Source organism: Carassius gibelio, chromosome B19, assembly GCF_023724105.1.
Source record: "Carassius gibelio isolate Cgi1373 ecotype wild population from Czech Republic chromosome B19, carGib1.2-hapl.c, whole genome shotgun sequence".
Lineage (NCBI taxonomy): Eukaryota > Metazoa > Chordata > Actinopteri > Cypriniformes > Cyprinidae > Carassius > Carassius gibelio.
Genome location: NC_068414.1, coordinates 31025236 through 31048070, shown reverse-complemented (window position 1 = coordinate 31048070; position 22835 = coordinate 31025236). Strand labels below are relative to the sequence as shown.

The window sequence follows — 22835 nt, the reverse complement described above, 5'->3', positions numbered from 1 at the left end:
CAACACAGACTGAGTGCAATAGAATAATGGCGCAATAATTCTGAATAAAATATGCATTCTGCTGAAATATTTGTTGTTGGACATTAAATGTGACGTAGAATTTGAATATAAGTTAATTTACTGTAAGTAACTGTAAATCAAATGTAAGCTCCTAATACAGCCATACTATCTCAAATGAAGTATTCCTCTTATCTGTTAAAATGTATTCTGATTTCTATCACTTATTTTCATTTTTTAATTCAGTGGTTTAAACTTGTAATTTAGTGTTTTAAATGCTTTAAAGAACAATTTTAGATGGTAATGTTTTAATGTTCTTCTAATAAACACAAAAGGTACATTGATCATAAAACCAGAGAGAAAGGCCGCATGGCTAGAAACAGCTGATCAACTGAATGGGCAAGTATAGCAACTATGATAATTTTTTTCTCATATATTTCATATATGTTTTCATATATCATATATAAAAAAGGCCACTACATTTGTCCAATACATGAAATATATAGCTGGGTGTAGCCTATTTTTAATTATTTTATTATTTAAGTTGCATTTTCTGTATACTTTTATTTTTGGACTAATAATAGTCAACTAATAGTAGCCTTTGTGAGAGAATCAATGGTGATATCAGTGCATTCATCAGTGCATTCCTATTGGTCAGTGTTAGAGGAACTCAGCTTAGCCTGACAGTTAGCCTTCTCCAGACCAGGTTAGTTTCCCAGCATAAGCTACCACAGTGACTGAGCTCTTTGACTGAGCTTGAGCTTGAGATATGGTAATTGTGAAAATAGTTTAGACTAACTGAAATAAGCCCTTTTTTTGGTAAACTTGTTTTATGAAACATCCCCCATGTGTAAGTCCATTCAACTCAGAGTGTTCCTGGTTAAGACTCAAGACATTTTCAACAGAGCGAATTAATCACTATGAAAACTGAAGCTGAGAAAATGCCCATGCTGTTTCTTTCTTTTTTTTGTTCAATGGTCGTTTACATGCTTAATGCATATCGCCACCTGGCGGTTGTGAAATCATTTTGCAATCATCCGTTTAATCTTTGCTCCTCTAGAATATGAAATATATTGTTTGATTTATGCTAATTATATATTAAGTCATATCAGATATGCATTTTATAGAAAATGCAGATCCATGTAAGATGATAATATACATTAAAAATAAATAACAATAAATTAAACATTATAGTGTTTTATAAATGTAAACAAATAACTCTTTATGGTCATAGTAGTAGTAGAACATTAAAATCTAAAGTGGCTCTTTAAAGCATTAACACATTTAAAAAACTAAATTAAAAGTTAAAGCTACTTAATTAAAGATGAAAATAAATAATATAGATCAAACTACATTTTAACAGATAAGAGGAACACTAACTCATTTGAGATAGTAGGGCTGTATTATTAGCAGCCTTGATTTGCAGTTACTGCTATCATAAAAATACACTTACCTGTAAGATTAAAATTACACATGTGTCCCATTTAATGTCCAACAACAAATATTTTGACAACAAATATTTTCAGAATGCATATTTTATTCAGAATTATTGCGCTATAATTATATTGCTTTCCATCTGTTTAGCGCGCATGCGCGGAGCAGCGTTCGTTTACTCACGTAAGCCTTGCCTCGCCCACTCCTGACAGCAAAATTGATATATTTGCATGACTTTTTAAAGATTAAAAATATACCTGTGGCATGTCAGTTATGCACCGAGGAAAACGCAACGTCCTGGGACCTGGGTCGAATTCATGCAATTGCGTGAACTTAAATGGTCGTTTATGAAACAGCTTTAGTCCCGATTGATTTATTAGTTATTTCAAGTCAGGGTTTGGACGTTAATCGCCGCTTTTCTTACTGTCTTTTCGTAAACAGCCCCCAGATCGCATTGCTGGACCCAACATGAAGGCTGAAGATCATGCTTGGCCATATCTTGAGAATGATCCAAAGGGCATCTTGAGCTGGGAAAAACATCAAACTGTCTGTATATCAGTCACATAAACAATGTTTCTTATTTGATTTGTGATCTAGGCCTATAAGTAACACACAATATTAAATATTTCTAATTATTTTAATTATTATTATTATTATTATTATTTTTTAAGAATTGATTCAAACATTTTAAACTCATCCTCGAGATGAACAGCTGCTTACAATCATTACTAAATTGGTGTGATTGGTATTAAGGGAGACGTGTGACCAAACACCTAGAAATGTACCAGTTGTCAAGCCATCCAAATGCTCACAATGATCTGGAATTAGGTTAGTATATAATATCAGTACACATTCACAACATAAAGGGCAGGAAACTTATGTAGAAAAAAAAAAAAAGAGTATGTAAAAAGATTGCTCAAAGATCTGCTGGATGTAAGTTGCCAATCAACAGATGAGGTATTTTCACTTGATGTACACTTGATGTTAATTTACTGTGGACCATTTCCACTATGTTCATGCTAGTTCCAGAAAAGAGTTGTAAGCTGCATTCACATTTACTCCAATAACGCTTATTCGAGTTCAGATTCATGCCAATCTTGAGATTTCAAAGGCCTTCAAAAAACTAATTGAGATGTAGCAGGCCTAAGACACAAAATGTGTATAATATAATTTTTGTTTTGTTTTTCACTATATATTTATTTATTTATTACTGCTATAAAAACTAGCTGGCTTTGCTAACCAGCTAAATACATTGACCACTTGATTAGCATAAAAAAAGATTTAGATGATCAAAAACTATTGTGCTATGTTAAACTATTGTGCTATGTTAAGTGTAGACAAATAATAACTTGTGTTGATTGTCACATCATGATTAAAAAAAGTCAAAGGATTGTTCCTGACTTCTAAAATAAGTCTTAAATGCATCACAGTAAGTTGGTATGAACCACCAGTTGTTAAGGTAAAATGATTGTTCTATTACGAAGTTATATTTTAATGTGAGTTAACATCGGCCAAATAGTTTTAATATAAGGTAACATGCCACTGTGAAACATTCTGTTTGCTCTGTAAAGTAATCTTTGGTTAGGTTAGGCATAATGTACAAACTATTGCTTATTTATAAAATAACTATTTGAGATTAAGACATTTTGAGAAAACAATGTGGTTAAACTTTCAAAAGAAAAATAGCATTGTTCATCCTGCCATGTCATTCGGATTGATAGTAAAGGTGTGTCTGAAGGAATTTTTTCATCTTCCTAGTTCTGTAGCATTTCACCACAATCACTTCCTTTTCTTATGTATTGTGAAAGGTGTGGACAGAGTTTATGAGGAAATTAAGGTATCTGAGCATTCATCATATGACGCTGGTCTTTAGTAAGACCAATAAGAACTGAGTATCAAAGAGCTGATGTCAAGTGCTCTGATGTCACAATCAGAAAATAACAGCATAACTCTTTTCATCACTGAAAATGTTTACTGCATGTTGAAAATTCAACTTTGCTATCAATCAATAAATTGTTTTTAAATTATATTAAAACAGAACACAGCCAGACGCTGTATTTCACAATATCCTATCACAATTTTTTTTTTTTTACTGTAGTGAGGAAATTGCTACCGATTAATCCTTAGTCTGTGAATGGAGATGAGGCAATGGTTACGCTTGAGAATCGACCCAATTAATAATGTTTTCTCATATTTCAGAAGTCATATGTTGTGTGACTTCCATTGTCTGAAATGCCAAAGTGTCGACACTCCTGGTGTGTCGGTCAGGACACAATGAATGAGGAAACTGGAGCTTCTTTCCAAAGTGTATTTAAAATGTGTCTAAAAATAACAAAACATAGCAGCATAAGTAAAACAGGTTGACAAATAAATCAGACACTTAATCTAGAGTAACAGCATTTTCATTATAATCTAAATAACTGCTGTAGTTTTCAATATGCAGAGTATGCAATTAGAGACAATATAATTATTGATCTGGTCCCACAAAATGGTTTCAGTATTAATCTATTAATAAATCCAGGTTCATTAAACTGTGCATCAATTCTCAAATAACATCATCAAAAGGTAGCAATACTGGTAAATCCTTACACAGTATCAAGACATAACCAATTACTATGTAAACCGTAACATCAAACTCTGTATTTAGCAGAAATTACATATATCTTGTTTATCTATCAAACGTGAATCGTTACATGCATGTGTAAACTACAGTGTTAAATAATACACTTCAAACACATTTAGAAGATATGCAAACTGAAGAGAACTTACTTTATGGTCATGAACTAACACAACTAACCCCAAACGCAGACAAACAACCAAAATAACAGACAGGAAAAACTTGTGCGCAGCTGCCGTTCTCTCAGTAATCGTACAAGCAGTCATCAGGCAGCAAACTTGTACAATAATGCCTCCTACTGGATGTATCGGGAAATACGCTCTACAAACTATCATAATAGGAGTCCCTTCAATAAAAGACCTAATTTCTCTAGGAGCCTTTCATACAGCTGCCCCCAAAAGTGCTGTGCAACTTTGCTCCTACTAAAAGGCGACTTAACTTAGGGTGAGTTGGCAGGATGGGTTCCGCTATCTGGCAGAGCTAGAAGGATCACCCAACCGTGCTACTGGTTGAGTGTAGACTTGCCCCTTTATATCCACATCAGGAGACCTAACATGTCCATCCAAACTGTGGTGCGTCCTGATGACACATCCAACAGGCCAAAGGGGCCTAGGCATCTGTGGATCTACAATCATCACAACCATTTTCTCTGTTAGATCTGGGAATGAGGACTGCCACTTTTGCCGTGTCTGGAGGCCTGGGAGATAGTTTCGGATAAACCTGGATCAGAAGTTATCCGCCAGGACTTGCGAATGCCTCCAGCGCCTGCGACTCAACAATTCGGGTAGACTCCGGGAATGTGGGGCTGCTGGAGGATTGAAATTAAATTGTATCCTCTGTCGAGCAAGCTGTTTCTGTAAGTCAGGAGCCATTTAAGCGAAGGCTTCTCTCAGCTCTCTTTCACCCCCTTTGAAGTTTTTTCCCCTGTCTGACCACAGTTCCACAATAGTTGGCTGTGAGCCATGCTGGTGCCGATGGATGGCTTCACGGCCACGAATAATCCAATAATGGCATCAGATTTCAGAGAACATACGCTCAGCTCCTGGATGATGAGGCTTACAATCAGAATGCTTAATCAGTAGACGGGTGACTGTATGATGAGTGTCTAATACAATGTGGTGTAAGGTACATTCTGCTATGGACTCAGCTCTCCTCAATCAACCTTCCACTCGGATTAAACCACTAAATCTGTCCAGCTCAGGAGCAAAGGTAAGAAGATTACTGTCAGCAGACACTGGCTTCCCTTTCTCCAAATGTAATTGGGAAAAGACTATTGCTGTACTCGCGTGAGAATAAAGATCTCAGCTTGATAATAATCGTTTGTATCGGGAAAGGAATCGGAGGTAGAGTTTACCTGAATTTCCTTAGCAGTGGCATCCAGGAATTCTTGCCAGGTGTGATAGTTCCAAACATCCAGTATACTGGATCGGGGTGGTACTGCAGTGGTACCGCAGAAGGCAGACTTCCGTATCTCTGTGGGGTCATCTGGCATTAATGGTCAGGTGGCTGGATCTTGGAGTAAAAAGGGAGGTCCTTGAGACTATTTATTCATCCCTGAAAGAACATTTAGTGGTCTGCCTCTTGTGAGGTCATCGGCAGGATTGCAGGCAGAATCCACATCGCACCAAGAACAATTTCCTGTTAGTGCCTGGATTTCAGCTACTCTATTGCCAACACAAACTTTGTAATGGCAGGATTCCGAGTTCAGCCAGGTAAGGACAGTGGAGGAGTCTGTCCACAACACCGTGGTCTCAATCTGCAAGGTCAGTTCCCTCTGAAGCAATCTGGCTAACTGAACAGCCACAAGAGCTCCACAAAGTTCCAACTGAGGAATGGAATGAGAATGTTTGGGTACTACTCGGGATCGAGCTACCATGAAAGACAGGTACACTTGGCCTCTTTTGTCAGTGGTCCTCATGTATGCCACAGCTCCATATGCCTGTTCTGACGCATCTGAAAAGATGTGGACTCCATGTATGGCACCATCCTTCTCCACATCAGGAAGGACATAAGTCCTAGGGAGGGCGATGCTTGGTAGGTACTGAAGTTCATTCTCCCAGATGCGCCATGACTGCAAGAGTTCAGGTAGTAAGTTTGGATCATCTCAACCCCGCTGCTTATTCTATAGCTGCCTAATGATGACCTTGGCTTGAGTAGTGTATGGCAAAAGAAGTCCGAGAGGGTCATATTGAGTGGTTAGGACCTTGTAGATGTTTCTGAGGGAGGGAGTCTTATACATGACAGGTTGGCTCTTGAATGACAGTCTATCAGTCTGCCAGTTCCAGTGTAGACCTAAGGTTGATTCTGATATGTTGGTCTTGTCTTGAGCTTCTGTGGGTAAGTGACTCTGGGAACATTGCTTGCCCACTGTCATATCTCAAATCCAGCTGTAGAAAGCATCTCTCTCAATCCGTCAACCAGGTACCTTGCCGCTTTAGGGGTGCTCAGACTCTGAATGCAATTGTCCACATAAAAACATTTCTCCACTGATACCCTGATGGACTCATCAGCCACACTGTGCTCTGTCACATGGCACTGCAGAGCATAAGAGGCACAGCATGGACTGCATAAAGTACCAAATGGTAAAAACCTGCCATTCGAAAACTTTAGGTGGTTCCTCCACTTTCAGATCACGCCACAGGAAACATAGTAGGGGACGATCTTCAGGAATGAGGCGGACCTGATGGAACATCACCTTGATGTCACCACTTACTGCGACTGGATGCTCCCTAAATCTGAGGAGCACACTTAACAATGATGCACCCAGTGTAGGGCCAGGCAGCAGATACTGGTTGAGACTCTGCCCATGATATTGGTGGGAACAGTTGAAAACATGAGATTTCCCATTATGACTGACAATGTGGTGAGGTACATACCAACATTCCTCAGAGTCTGTTGTTTCTTTATTTACTTCCTGGACTGCTTGAGCTTCTCCATCTCTGCTCTGTAGATATCTGCTTTCATTGTATCCTTCAACAAACGTTTCTCAATACTGCGCAAGTTAGGCATGACTGACTCCTTAGAGGCATGCAACTTGGGCATATCTTTCTGCCATAACAAGGGTGTTGCAAGTCGAAGAATGTCTTTGACTTCTGTGTGGATGGTCTTAGTTTTGAGTAACTTTAAAGCCTCCTGATCTTGTTTGTATCGAGTCATCTATTTCTCATCTCTGTGTGGAACAGCTTCTATCTGCCAGAGTCTTTGGACATTCTTAAAGAGCTCATCTTGAGGTGGAAGGACCAATGTCAGCAGGCATTGTTGGGAGGACTCAGGCCTCAGAATGATGCAGGGCCCTGGAGGGTCTATCCCAGGAGTGTGAGGACAGCAGCAGGTCCACCTGGAGAGCCTTATCTGACAGGTTCAATTGGGGTAATGAGATGGGGCTGATCTGACCCAATCAGAAGTGGAGGCTGAACCTCTTTAATTTGCAGGATGGGACGTCCATGTAAGTGGTGATACTACTTCTGCAGCTGATCCACAGGATAAGACTGTCATGACAAATTGAGGCGATCAGCAGTGAAGGCATGTTCAATTTTGTAAACATTTTTATGCTTGTGGGTTGAGGATACTTGAAAGGAGATGACCCATGAAGAACTTCAATGTCTTGTCGAACAGTATGCAAGGAGAGATCTTCAGGTGTACCCTTTATACCAAGGGGTTTGGCAGCAGTTGGGAGCAAGATGGCCCTCTCAGAGCTGTCATCCAGAAGTGCAAATGTATCTAAAATGCGCTCTTCATAATGAACATGGATGGGTACTACCTTAAGCATGACACGGTTACCAACCACTGGTTTGTCCAGGTAAAATCTGTCTGGAGAGGAATTGGTAAGGCAGGTTTTCTCAATACTAACTATATCCTCTTCGGAAGATCTGACGTTTACATTGTGTAGAGGTTGCAGGGCTTCTTCAGGTCACACTGAGCAGTGTGGGGAGTCCTGGCACAGCGCCAACAACGATTATTATCTTGAATCCAGTCTTCGGCCTGATCAGTGGTAAAATTAGCAAGTGTTTTGCATTGACTCAAATAATGCTCTGTGCTATCACAGAATAGGCAGAACAATTTAATTTCACTTGACTTGGTCCTTTGAGTATTACCCTTCTGAGGTGACAGGGAAGTTAAATTGTGAGCCTCTCCAAATCCATGAAGAACGGCTACAGTCCTTTTACTCTGTACAGGTTGGAAAGTCTGACGGTCTTGAACTCCTCGTGAGGTAATCTCAACATCAAATTCATGGCACCAAGCTTCATAGCGGAGCCAGTTTGAGGTCATGCAGAGTAGGTACAGTTCCAGGTTGCTGAAACGTGACGGCAGAACTCCGCTCGTTGCTCAGAAGGAAGTTTACTCCCCAGGCATGCAACATGTGACCCACGATTCAATTCAATGTCACCTTGAGGTCCTAAAGTCTTCAACAAACCCACCACAACTCTACCTGAAGAGCAAACTTCTGAAATGCAACAGTATCCCCACGCCTTACATCAGGGGTTTCCAGAACACTGGCAGTTTTTCTCAATGCTAGTTGGTGGGGCTGACCAAACTTCTCATGGAGGGCCACCATGGTGTCAGTAAATGGGGTAGGTGAGTTCAGATAGGCATCTGCAATCAGCTTACCTTCATCCAACTTTAAATGATCCACCAGTATTTGTTACTTAAAGAGTTCAGTCCCATCTGGAGGAAGCAAATTCTCTAAAGCAATTCGAAGTCTGGCTAACTCGCTTGGATCTGGCCGGCTGAACTTGGGGATAGTAGGGGTAGGCCCTCTATAGACATACTCTGACCCTGAGGTGTGGGTAAAATGTGGTATACTGGATTCTGCTTTAACTGCAAGTGTTAGATGACTCTGCTGAGCTGGCATGGCTCCATATCAGGGAGAAGAAACTGGGTTTTGAGCCTGTGAAGGTTTCCGATATAAAGACTGTGCAGTTGAGGATAACAACTCTCTGAGGTCTTCAGGGGTTGGTGGCAGAGGTAGCACATCTGGATTATAATACTGAGGGAGCAGATATGCTTGGAAAGATTGAGACTTGGAGGCCTTGGAGTACCTCTGTACCTATCGTTGGTAGGTAGCTGTGCTGGGTTTTGATAACTTTAAAGTCTCGATACCCCTTCTCAGTTCTAACTTGGGCTCAGGCCAGGGTGGAAGCTCAGTCCATTCTTTATCATCAGCTGGTGTGGCCTGCTCTGTCTGATCTACGTGTTGGGAAGGATGGGATGGCAATCTGGGATCTGACCGCACTGGAGGACTATCGTGGCTTTTAGTTGGACTGAGCTCTGCTCTCAAGGCTTGAGCAACTTTAACTAGTTCTTTAAACTCCGAACTAACTGCTTTCAACTCCATGTCATCATGAAAGGCTTGGTGTGTCTGCAGCAGCTGTGCATTCTCTCTGCGAATGACTTGTAGTTCATTATAGTACTCGGGCTTAGGGTATCTGGGATGCTGGGCTGACATGAATGACTGAGGTAGGTTTTCCCTGTGCTCTGCAGAACTGAAGTTTGGTGATCTCAATCGAGGCCCTGTGTGAAGAGCAGAGGCTGACTGGACAGGTGTCAAATGGGCTGGTACCTCCCGGGGGGTGAGATCGTATGTTCGGTTACAGCTCTGCCACCTACATACTGCACTTCGAAGTCTTGGAGTCGTACTGGTGGATGTGTTTGGCATTTTGTTCTGGATGTTCCAACAATCTCCTCATCAGATTCCATGGTACCTGGGATGAACACTGCATCCACATCGAAGGACCAGTTGTTGGAGAAGAAAGCGACTGCTTTGGTTTTAACTATCAGCAGTATACACTCCTGGTGTGTCGGTCAGGACCCAATGTATGAGGAGACTGGAGCTTCTTTCCAAAGTGTATTTCAAATTAGTCTAAAAATAACAAAACATAACCGTAGAAGTAAAATGGGTTCAAAAATAAATCGGACCCCTCTTAATCGAGAATTACAGCACTTTCATTATAAAATTAATATTTTATTTTCAGTGAATTTATTATACAAAATATTTAATTATTCCTTGGCTACTGGACTTGTGTGGTTGTCTGCATTCAAATGAAGCTTATTATGAATAAATGTTACATAAAGTGCAAAATATAAAATAGGCCTACAAGAAAACATTTTTATCCATCCTACAGTCTTGTACGGTGTGTCCATTTAACATTTCCCCCTAATATTTCATTATTATTATTATTATTATTATTATTATTATTATTATCATTATTATTATTAGTAAATTATTGGTTATGTTTTATATTCATTTTTATTCTCTTTTTTTTAATCTCTTAACGTTCTGAATGCTTATGTAAATAATAGCCTTCTCTAAATGCTCAACATGCAAAGCAAGTTTTGATTTATGTAGACTGGAAGTTTTGCCGAAATGCGTTTTGAAATTTAATATTTCGTTTTATTTTGGCTAAATAATAGACCATTTAATTATAAATAATTAAAATACTATAGTGTATTATAAATACTACAGTGTTTCGTTGAGGAATTAATCATTCACATAGTTTCAGTTTTTAAATGAAAACACAGCATGCTCATTTATCATCAAATCTCGTTAAAACTATATTGGCGTAATTGTCAGATAAAGGAGAATGTTGTGTAAAGTGTGTGTGTGTGTGTGTGTGTGTGTGTGTGTGTGTGTGTTTTTTTTTTTTTTTTTCTCTCATAGTGAAAAGAGTTGCTTTAATGAACCCTGGATGGATAAGGACTGACAGTTTTTGCTAAGCTAATTTAAAAAAGTCCTAAGTAAACAAGTTACAGGTAGACTATTAAAATATAAAGAGGTTTTAGGTTCATCACAACCTGCTTCCTAACATGATGCTGTGCCTAATGTTTGAAAATGTAATTGGGAAAATTAAATTAAAATAATAGCCTATCACGATTTTTAATACGCAGATAGCTAAAATCTTGTATGTAGCTTGGGGGACCCCATTGTCATAACATGACTATGCATGTTAAGCAATTTATCTGCCAAAGAATTGAGTGAGTGACCAAGAGGTGTGTACTTAAGAAACACCACCTCCTTTTTACACGTCAGATTGACACATTCTTGAAAGTTACCAGTATTGTTCCATAATTAAATTTCCAAACAATCAGGTAGGTTTATATTGACTCATGTAAATGTTAATTACTTTAAGTTTAGTTTAAAAAGATACTTCTAAAGCATAGTTGATGGTTATTATTTAATGGAACAGAGTTAACCTGGTCTATTTATTTATTTTTTATTAACATTAACAAAGATTACTAATTTACTAAAAAAACTAATTTAAGTGTAATGCAATAACCAATGTAAACCAATGTACCCTTATTGTAGAGTGTTTTATCAGTTGTAAATATAAAGGATTTTTAATATAGCTGAAGTGTCACGTGTCTAGTCTAGGAAAAATTATAGCACTTGTCATGGGTAAACAAATTATGAGAAACACCTTTTTTTCAGCATAGATTAATACTGGAACATGTATTGCTCATTTTTAGTTTGTTTATGCACTCAACAACGTCAAATAATATTACCTCATTGTACTCTATTAGTTGTAAATATATATGATGTTTTAATGTATTAGCTACTGAAGGGTCAATCGCTCACAGAAATGTAGTTCTTGACTTTGATCAAATCTCTCGCAATTTTGTTTTGCAAGGTGTTTTTTTTTTGTTTTTGTTTTTTGAAGCAGATAAAAAAAACCTAATAATGTTAAAGGGTAATACAACAGGAAAAACAGCAGTCCTTATGGATTTAATATTCAACAAACACTTTCACCACTGGTGTTTCTTTATGTTCCAGACAATTTGTAATAGGTGACTTGCTCTTGCCTTGACATTTGTTTTAGACCAGGCAGACTCATGATGTTAGTAGTAATAGGAATATTAACATCAATCTAAATGCCACTGTTTTCTCTCTCTCTCTCTCTCTCTCTCTCTCTCTCTCTCTCTCTCTCTCTCTCTCTCTCTCGTGTATTCATTTACTTTGTAGGATTTAAAGCCCTCTTCAACCAGTTGAAAATATGGTTCCTTTCACTAAACCCAGGTCCTCGTACATCAGAGCACTCTTCACATTTGGCTTCATCATCTTTCTTTTTATGCTGTTCCAAAACGCGATGATCTATACTTCCCTCAAAACTTCTGTTGATTCCACCAGCGGAGGTCTGTGCGCTTGTGATAAATGTGTCATGGATCTGAACGATACTGATTGGTTCTTCACACGGTTCAACCCCACGGTTCCATTTCTACTGAACAGAAGAAACGGTGTGTTGCGTTCCGACGTCTACAGATGGTGGACGGTACGTAAATTCAGTCCGGATCAAGGGTGGGGCAGACGGGTTAGTTTGATCACACACAGCCCAATTTAAGAGAGAGGAAAAAGTTAGGTAAGTACACATTCTCTCTCTCTCTCTCTCTCTCTCTCTCTCTCTCTCTCTCTCTCTCTCTCTCTCTCTCTCTCTCTCTCTCTCTCTCTCTCTCTCTCTCTCATATCACACACACTACAAATGTAATTATAACTATAGTTTTTAATATTTAAATGTATACTTTTGAAATTCTTTGGCCTAATGGAAATTGGGAACCAATGTGTGTTTTCACTTAATGATTACATTCGATTAAACAGTCCTGATTATGTGGATGATCTAGGCTAAGCCTAATGACAGCAGACTAGTCATACGTTCTCATAAATTTATATTAAGTTATTTGATCTTTTCTGTATGCTGCGAGAATGCAAATGGGGCTAAGCACGCAAGCAAGGACCCATTAGTCATCTTATCAATGCTCCTTTTGCCTGCTTTAGTGTAAAAAAAATAAATAAAAATTGTTCAGTTCTTTTTCTCTAATATATCACCATGTACATCTCAATTATCAGCTACAAGATTTTTTTTCTCCAGCAGCTCAATTTCCTTTTGCATAATATTTACTATGGTTTTAACCATGGTTGATGTTTGAAAAACATAATTCTGACAATCTTGTATTCGTCTTATAACATCCCACCATTGACAAAGATTCACAATTAAGTATCTTCATCTTCCAGTTACCCCCAAACACTTTAAAATTTCAGGAAAAAAAGCATTATGTAGTAATTTAACATAAAAATGCCACTAATAATTAGTTCTCAATGTTTTATTTAGAATAATCTTGTGATGGTCAGAAAAAACGTTTGGTGAAACGCATGCATCCATTTATTCTATTGTTCCATATCTCTTTCATATAAAAACGATCCGGTCTTACACTTTCAACTATGTATATTGTCTTATACCTATATTTCTTGTTCTCCACGTGTCCAATAATTGAAATTCTCAGTGCGGCTTTTGACGCTATTGATCATTGTACCTTACTTTCTTGCTTAAAGTCTGTCTGGTGTATCTGACTCTGCTCTGAGCTGGTTTAAGTCTTATCTCTCAGATCGCAAACAATTCATTGTGCTGGGTGGCTGCAGATCTGAGGTTGAAGTGGTAAAATATGGTGTACCTCGGTTCAATTTTAGGTCCTTTACTTTTTAGCCTTTATATTTTTCCTCTTGGCCAACTTTTGAGGTCTCTTGGACTTGATTTTCATTTTTATGCTGATGACACCCAGATATACATTCACTCAAATAAATTCTGATGTTAATGTGGCTGCTGCACATCTTTCTGACTGTATCACAGATATAAAAAATTGGATGTCTGCTATTTTCTATGTCTAAATAGTGATAATACAGAAGTGTTGCTTATTGGTTCCCCCTACCAGTTACGCAGAGTGAAACCTGTAACGCATCTAAAAAAAAAAAAATGGGTGATAGGGTGTTCTCTTTAGTTGTCCAAAAGTTATGGAATTATCTGCCTGCCGATATTAGAAATGCACCATCCTTGAAAATGTTTAAATCCTTAGTCAAAACGTATTATTTTAAGGAAGCATTTGGGTGAAAGGGGATTTTCTGGGGTTGGTTAAAAGATGTATTTTATGAGTTTACTATATGTCTTGGATACTTATTTTTAAATTGTTTTGGTTTGTAAAATTGTTTGTGATTCTTTATTTATACTGAGTTTATCATCCCTATTTTATCTATCTTAATTTTACTAATGTAAAGTGCTCTGAGAATTTACTTTTAAAAGCGCTATACAAAATAAAGTTATTATTATTTCATGCTTCCAGTGTTAGCATAAATATGCCTTTCCTTCACATAACACTCTAAAAGACACCTCTAAATTTGGTTCTTCCAAAAACATGAACACCTGTCTTCTGTGAGACATAACATGTTTTAATGCTTTGTTTTTATAGCCGAGGGGTAGCATTTTTATTGCGCTAGCAAACTTTCCATAACATAAAATTCCTCCTACAATTTCCTCATTCGAAATAAATGGATTCACGTTAGATACAGTAACTTTAGTTGTTAGTGCAGCAAGTGGTGAAACAACAATAAATTCTCCACTTACCACAATTCCGTTAGTTATCAGGCGGTTTACTTGAGCCTCTTCCTTAAAACCCACCACAGCTTTGTTCATACAAGAAGTCGATGGGTATGATAATATTTCTATCTCCTCTCCAACAGCCGTCAATTCATTCTCTACAGTCACGCCATCCTGATCCCAAACAAATCTAAACCCTAAACCAGTATCTCACATAAAACTATTTTCTTCTTTAAAGTCAAAATTTGTTGTTTTAGAAAACGAAAAACAAAGTAAAAGTAAAAATGGATAGAAAAAAACCCGGACCCACTTTATATTAAGTGGCCTTAACTACTATGTCCTTACATTTTAATTAATAATTTAGTACAATGTACTTGTTGTGTACATACATGTTTTTACATTGTACTTATATTTAAAAAAACCGACATGTAATTACATCTGTATTTCATTTCTGTAATTACATTTTTAATTACACTGTTGACCCATACTTTACACCTTAACCCACCCTTAAACTTACCCATACCTCCAACCCTCTCCCTAACCTTACCCCATCCCACCTCAATAGCAGCAAAAGTGTTTTACAATACAATATGAACACAATAAGTACATTGTACTTATTTTTATATGTAAGTACATAGTAGTTAAGGCCACCTAATATAAAGTGGGACCAAAAACCCAACGGTCACCCTCTTCACGTGGGAACCCTCAGTCACCGAAACCTCCCATCAGAGAGAGAATCATAAACTTGCATCCAAACGCATTATCTTGGAAAGGTCACCTGCCTTGAATACACCATAGGGGCGCTTTCAGTCCAGCTCAAAGAGCTTAACTCGTTGTTTATAAAAAGTGGACATGTCAACACATCAAGTGTGCTGCTTATTCATTGGTCGCAGTAGCCTAGTTTGGTCAAAAATAGCAGATATAGCGAATGCATGTGATGACAGAATCAGTCATCACATGTTTTGTTCTGCACAGGGTCAATTCTTGGATTTTTATTTTAGGGGGTCTCAGCCCCCAATGAGTGTGTGTGTGAGTATGTGTGTGTAAAAAAAAAAAAAATATATATATATATATATTGCCAAAGCTGTTCAGAGTGTGCTGTATAAAAGCATGTTAATAGAAAGTAGAGTGGAAGGAAAGGTTTTTTCCTTTCCTTCGGTGTTAGGGTCGTGTTAGCGCAGTGGATAAGACACACGTCTGTGGTGTGAGAGACCCGGGTTCGAATCCACTGTGAGACACCAATGTGTCCCTGAGCAAGACACTTAACCTCTAGTTGCTCCAGAGGCGTGCGACCTCTGACATATATAGCAATTGTAAGTCGCTTTGGATAAAAGCGTCAGCTAAATGAATAAATGTAAATGTTTTTTGTTTAGTGCAAGTTTTGTTATTTCATTTAGAAAACAATGCCATAGATTCTGGAGGAAGGGTGGAGAAGCTCATAGCCCAAAATTCTTGAAGTCCAGTGCTAAGTTTCCACAGTCTGTGATGATTTGGGGTGCAATGTAATCTGCTGGCGTTGGTCCATTTGTGTTTTTTGAGAACCAGTCACTGCACCCGTTTACTAATAAGTTTTGGAGCTCTTCATACTTCCTTCTGCTGACAAGCTTTTTGAAGATGCTGATTTCATTTTCCAGCAGGATTTGGCAACTGCCAACACAGCCAAAAGCACCAAAAGTTGGTTAATGACCAACTAAAAAGGTTGGTGTGCTTGACTAGCCAGCAAACTCACCAGACCTGAATCCCATAGTGATCTACGGGTTATTGTCGAGAAATGAGAAACGAGACCAAAAAAATTTAGATTAGCTGAAAGGCCACTGTCAAAGAAACCTGGGCTTCAATACCACCTAGGCAGTGCTGAATTGAGAATTAAAGCAAAAGGAGCCCCTACCAAGTACTGACTACATGTACAGTAAATGAACATACTTTCCAGAAGGCCAACAATTCACTAGAAATGTTTTATTTTTTATTATTGGTCTTATGAAGTATTCTAATTTGTTGAGATTAGGATTTGGTGGGGTTTTGTTAAACCTGAGCCTAAATCATCAAAATGAAAATGTCAAAGACTAAAACTACTTCAGTCTGTGTCCACTGTATTAATTTAATACACTAGTTTCACAATTTGAGTTGAATTACTGAAGTGATTTTTTTTTTTTTTTCACGACATTCCAATTTATTGAAGCACCTGTGTGTGTGGGAAATATACACACAGAAATATATAAAAGATTCCAGTGAATAATAACTGCAATGTTTTTGCAGAGGGGAATTTGTGATATTCAAACAGTTGGTGGCAGCACAGACCAACTTCTTTTTTTTTTTTTATTTTTTTTTTTATAAACCTTCTCCTTGTGCTAAGATAATGATATTAATGACATTTTTCTTAGATCATTTTTACATTTTTGTGTGAATTTCTGCTTATGAAATGTTTCAATAACATTTGTTTACTTTGCTTAAAGGATATGATAAATCTGGAAAGTTCATTTAAAAGTGATTATTTTACCTTAAACAAAGATTTTAAGCTTGGCAGGAAACAAATTGTATTTCTGTAATTCTCTAATATTTCAGATTTTGTGGAATACTTTAGTTGCTAAACTAAGATTGCCTTTTTATATTTTTGTTCATTTAATTTTAAAATGTTTTCCTGAATCCTCTTCTGAAGTCTCAACCTGATCAGGTGTTTTAACATTTGTATAGGGTCTGCAAACCGAGATCACTAAGGTTAACTTCACCGACGTGGTGGACACATTGTTTTCTCTCTTTCCTGATGAAGAGCACTACTCGGACGCCGGTCCAGATCGCTGCAGAACCTGTGCTGTGGTGGGAAACTCTGGGAACTTGCTGGGAACTCATTATGGGCCTCTCATAGATCTTCATGACCTTGTCATAAGGTAAGTTACTCTCAATTTTGAAGTCCTGACAATGTATACAGCCAAAGATGATTGTTAAAATGTATTTTCATGCTCAGGATAAACAAGGGTCCAACAGAAGGTTATGAGAAGGATGTGGGCTCTAAGACCACTCACCGGATTCTCTACCCTGAAAGCGCTGTGGATCTAGACAACTCAACCCACCTTATTCTTCTGCCCTTTAAGATCAAAGACATGCGCTGGCTCATCAGTGCCTTCACCACTAAACACATCACACGGTGAGATTGTTTCCACAATATTCACTCACAGATTTAAGGGAAACAGGCCTTCAAACATTTTACAGCAATCATCTTAATGACTCTTTGTGTTTCTTTAGCACCTATTTTAGAGTGAGACCTACAGTAAACGCTAACAGAGACAAGGTGAGAATCATTTATCTATCAATCAATGTATAACACTGGAATTTCTGATCTACTTGGTTTTCCAGGAAGAAATGTACATGATTAAGTCAATAATTGTTTTGATTGTCTGTAAGGTGATGATCATCCATCCTGAATTCATTAAATATGTCTATGAGAGCTGGCTGCAGAAACATGGCAAATACCCATCAAGTGGATTCATTACACTGATATTCGCTCTGCACATCTGTGATCAGGTAAAAGTTTTTTCCTTTTCTAAGCAGTATTTTCACCATCATTACTCCAGTGTTTATGGTCCTTCACAAATCATTCTAATATGCAAACCTTTGAAAGCTGTTGTGTTTGGAAAGCATTATTATAAATAGTCAGATGCAGCCTTTATGTGCTTTAAGCAACATGAACGAATAGTGCACGTCTTACAGTAGGTGTGACGTCAATGGATTTGCATAATAGACTACCGTGGACTGTCATGACTTGTTTGCTCTTTGTTATTTATGACATGACATTGCATTTCAAGCACTAATGAACTGGTTTGTCTATCTCTCACATAGGTCAATGTTTTTGGGTTTGGAGCTAAAAGTGACGGGACGTGGCATCATTATTTTGACAGAAGCTTGACTCACTTTAGCAGAGGCAGTCACGGCGGAGACTTTGAAAATAAGACCATGAATGAGCTTCTTTTGTTGAACAAGATTTCTATACATAAAGGGTGGTAATAACCATTTTCTCATTGTGTCCCTGGAACAGGCTTTTAATGAAACCCTTTTGAAAAGCCTACATTTTCAAAGCAGAATTATTTGTGAATATTTATGTATTTATTCACCTGTATATAACCAAGAAAAATAAGACATTATTATTTCTAATAGCATATTGTCCTAATGGGGAATGTGGAACAATAAAGATTAAATTAAACGGATTAAACTGAGGCAAATGTACAAAAATGAATGGTATGCAAACAATGCTTTCACAAAGAAAACTAAATGTATACTTTAATAGTATTATGTACAGTTGTGCATTTAAGTTAAATACTAAAGTAATTTTCACATTGAACATCAACTGCAATCTTATCAAATTTCACATTATCACATGACTAAATATTCTCACGTGACACTTACATTACATCTCTGTATTTATATGAAAATGCGAAGTCTTGGTTATTCACACTGAAGTAAGAGTATTTCAAAATTGGTGTGAATACTGTGAACATAACCCATGCAAATGCAAGAAACAATTATGGGTCTTACGCAAGTGCAAAGAAGGCAAAAAAGCTCTCAGACAAAACCATGACAGCTACACAAAGGGTCGCTGTCGTCATAAATACTTGTCTGTGCAGAATTCTTTGCCTTGCATTTGTCGGAGTAATAAATTACACAGTAACTTACGATGTATGCATCCTTGTCTACTGCAATACATTGTTTATTTAATTTTCTTTTTCAGGTTGCACTTAAAGCTTTTTTGTTTTGTTGCAATGACTTTTGAACATAAAAGATCGGTGACGTGTGTTTCTGTATCGTGACCACTAGTATTCATGTGTATTCTGAACCCTGTACCTCATTGCACCGCATCAGTGAGAGATTTCGAACGCCTCCCTAAACACTGAGGCAACACGTGTTTGCTCTGCTTTATTCTATAAATTTAATGATTCAAGAATAGAAAATGGTCAAGAAGAAAAGTCTGGATTTGCATAACTGGTGTGCCTGCCTTTATAGTGAACCTAAAATGTCGAAACATTTTGGCCAAGTGCAAAAACATAAAACAAATGACACCAAATGCTGTCTTTAACTTGGGTTAGTAGCTAATCCAACCTCTGCGAACATACTAAAATAACGGAATAGGCTATATGAGACCGCAAGCAAACTGTTAAGCATTTTGCCCTATATAGTCCCCTAAAAGACTTGGTGTTCCATCCTCCAGCTGTCTTTCCTGATTACAAAGTTAAAGACATTATAGCACACTTACTAAAATTAGGCCTATGGTGGTCAATAAAATTCAAAATGCGTAGAACTATCAGTCAGATGTTATTTTCATTACATTCTGACTCCAGCATATGTGAAATGTTCTTCTGTAAATGAGGTGTGCCACACACATTTTTTACTGATTATAAATATTGACTACTTAAATGTGTAAGCTGACCACCTGTCACAGGATTTAATTTTTTTTTTTTAATAAAAGTTATTTAGACTCTTCTCATTAAGTTGTTAGACCTAATTGTAACATTATAACGTAAAAGGGCTTCCTATAGCTTTAAGCATAAGCTGAGGTGGATTATTAATAAGAAAATTTTTACTATAACAATGTATTTAGAAAAAAATGCATACATATATAATATTTGACTAATGGGGTGGTATGCTACATTTATATACAAAAAAAGTGCAGTATTCCACTGTATTGCATAGATGGGTATAGCATAACTGAATAAGCCAAATACATGTCTTCATGATCTCACACACACACCTGTTTACTGTTCACCCACAAAATGTAACTTTTTGTATTTCTAGTACAACCTTCTTTACTTAGCTGAAGTATCCAAAGTTTGCCACATGCGCTGGAAAATACATTTTCCACACACACACACACACACACACACACACACACACGCACAGAGAATTCACTCCAGTAATCTACAATAGAGAGTCATTTAGCTAAGTGATTCATGCAGGAAACCTTTTTTTTTTTGTCATTCCTGACAAATTATCAGTGCTTAGGTGGCCACTCATTTCATACTAGTGACGTGACATTCAGGTATGGTGACCCATACTCCACATACTCAGAATTCATGCTCTGCATTTAACCCATCCGAAGTGCAAGGACACAATAGCAGTGAACACACACACACACTGTGAACACACACCCGGAGCAGTGGGCAGCCATTTATGCTGCGGCGCCCGGGGAGCAGTTGGGAGTTTGATGCCTTGCTCAAAGGGACATAAGTCGTGGTATTGAAGGTGGAGAGAGAACTGTACATGCACTCCCCCCACCTACAATTCCTGCCGGCCCAAGACTCAAACTCACAACCTTTCAATTGCGAGTCCGAGTCGCTAACTGTCTGGCCACGACTTCCCCATGTTTTATATACGAAGTATATAAAACAACTTTAAGAGAACGTTCTTCATGAAATATCTCAAAACTCATAATGAAAAGATGTGAAGAAAGAAATATATAAAAGATTCCAGTGAAGAATAACTGCAATGTTTTTGCAGAAGGGGAATTTGTGATATTTAAACAGTTGGTGGCAGCACATACCTTTTTTTTTGTTGATATTCATGACATTTTCTTAGATCTTTTTAAAATGTTGTGTGAATTTCTGCTTCTGAAATGTTTTAATAATATTTGTTTACTTTGCTCAAAGTATATGATAAATATGGAAAGAAATTAAGTTAATTTAGAAGTGATTTCACCGACGTGGTGGACACATTGTTTTCTCTCTTTCCTGATGAAGAGCACTACACAGACGCCAGTCCAGATTGCTGTAGAACCTGTGCTGTGGTGGGAAACTCTGGGAACCTGCTGGGAACTCATTATGGGCCTCTCATAGATCTTCATGAGCTTGTCATAAGGTAAGTTACTTTCAATTTTGAAGTCCTGACAATGTACTGTATACAGCCAAAGATGATCGTTACAATTTATAAGCAGTATTTCCATCATCATTACTTCAGTGTTTGGTTTCTCATGATGCTTCACAAATCATTCTAATATGCTGATTGAAAATAAAAAAAAGAAAAGAAAATCAATTATTGTTTACAGACTCAAAACTTTTGAAAGCTGTTGTATTTGGAATGCATTATTATAAATAGTCAGATGCAGCCTTTATGTGCTTTAAGCAACAGACAGCCAATGAACGAACAGTGCACGTCTTACAGTAGGTGTGGACATCAATGGATTTGCATAATAGACTACCGTGGACTGTCATGACTTGTTTGCTCTTTGTTATTAATGACATGACATTTCATTAGTGACATTGCATTTCAAGCACTAATGAACTGGTTTGTCTATCTCTCACATAGGTCAATGTTTTTGGGTTTGGAGCTACAAGTGACGGGACGTGGCATCATTATTTTGACAGAAGCTTGACTCACTTTAGCAGAGGCAGTCACGGTGGAGACTTTGAAAATAAGACCATGAATGAGCTTCTTTTGTTATACAAGATTTCTATACATAAAGGGTGTTAGTAACCATTTTCTCATTTTGTCCCTGGCACAGGGATAAAGAAAACTAAATGTATACTTTAATATGAACAGTTATGCATTTAAGTTAAATACTAAAGTAATTTTCACATTGAACATTACTTCTAATCTTATCAAATTTCACATTATCACATGACTAAATATTCTCACGTGACACTTACATTACATCTCTGTATTTATATGAAAATACGAAGTCTTGGTTATTCACACTGAAGTAAGAGTATTTCAAAATTGGTGTGAATACTGTGAACATAACCCATGCAAATGATTTGTCCCAATGCAAGAAACAATTATGGGTGTTACCCAAGTGCAAAGAAGGCAAAAAAGCTATCAGACAAAACAATGACAACTACAAAAATGGTAGCTGTCGTCATAAATATTTGTCTGTGCAGAATTCTTTGTCGTGCATTGTGCCTTTCCTTTGCTCCCTATTTGCGCCAATCTTTTTAAACTTTTTTTGAATGAGAGGAACCATAATAGGGCTGTCAAAATTGCTCAAAAATGACGTTCAAATATTCCCTCTAAAAAATACACAATATTCAAACTATTCGAACATCTGGCTGCACATGTTGTCAGTGACGCGAATTACGTCAAAAACAGGACAAAATAATACAAAGAGACATAACTACTTGTATAGATAGTCTATTTAGGTTTAAACATATATGACAACGTATTACCTACACAAAAACAAGGAAATCAACTAATGACCAAGACTGCAGACCTCACGCTCTCTCACCCTCACGTTCTCTGCGCATAATGGTTTAAATGAACAAACAAATTTTTGTGCAATCAATTTAAGGTCGCGACTGTTGTCCCAAAGGCAGGCTTCATTCAGTGATTGAAACAAATATTATTTATATTAATTGAAATTTTACAGCATATAGAACTGACATTGAATGCTCCGAGCGAGCTGTGGTGTGGTTAACTTTTCCTTGACGTGAAACGATAAATAATCAAACCTCTGA

At 37.4% G+C, this 22835-nt stretch overlaps 1 protein-coding gene across 7 annotated transcripts; it reads left to right on the top strand.

Moving 5' to 3' along the window:
• The first annotated feature begins 1622 nt into the window (after window positions 1–1622).
• LOC127979414 (CMP-N-acetylneuraminate-beta-galactosamide-alpha-2,3-sialyltransferase 1-like) lies at window positions 1623–22179 on the top strand. 7 transcript variants are annotated; one of them, XM_052584861.1, is made up of 9 exons: window positions 1623–1771; window positions 1873–2259; window positions 12006–12312; window positions 17095–17288; window positions 17366–17545; window positions 17644–17689; window positions 17803–17922; window positions 21126–21243; window positions 21691–21836. In XM_052584861.1, the coding sequence occupies exons 3-8, from the start codon at window positions 12037–12039 to the stop codon at window positions 21219–21221; spliced, it is 912 nt and encodes a 303-aa protein (XP_052440821.1). In that variant the 5' UTR covers window positions 1623–1771; window positions 1873–2259; window positions 12006–12036; the 3' UTR covers window positions 21222–21243; window positions 21691–21836. The 7 variants fall into 7 exon arrangements, with proteins under 7 accessions (XP_052440821.1, XP_052440817.1, XP_052440816.1 ...); XM_052584857.1 differs by lacking the exon at window positions 21126–21243 and having other exon boundaries at window positions 21691–22179; XM_052584856.1 differs by lacking the exons at window positions 21126–21243; window positions 21691–21836 and adding an exon at window positions 18238–19070.
• Window positions 22180–22835: the final 656 nt, after the last annotated feature.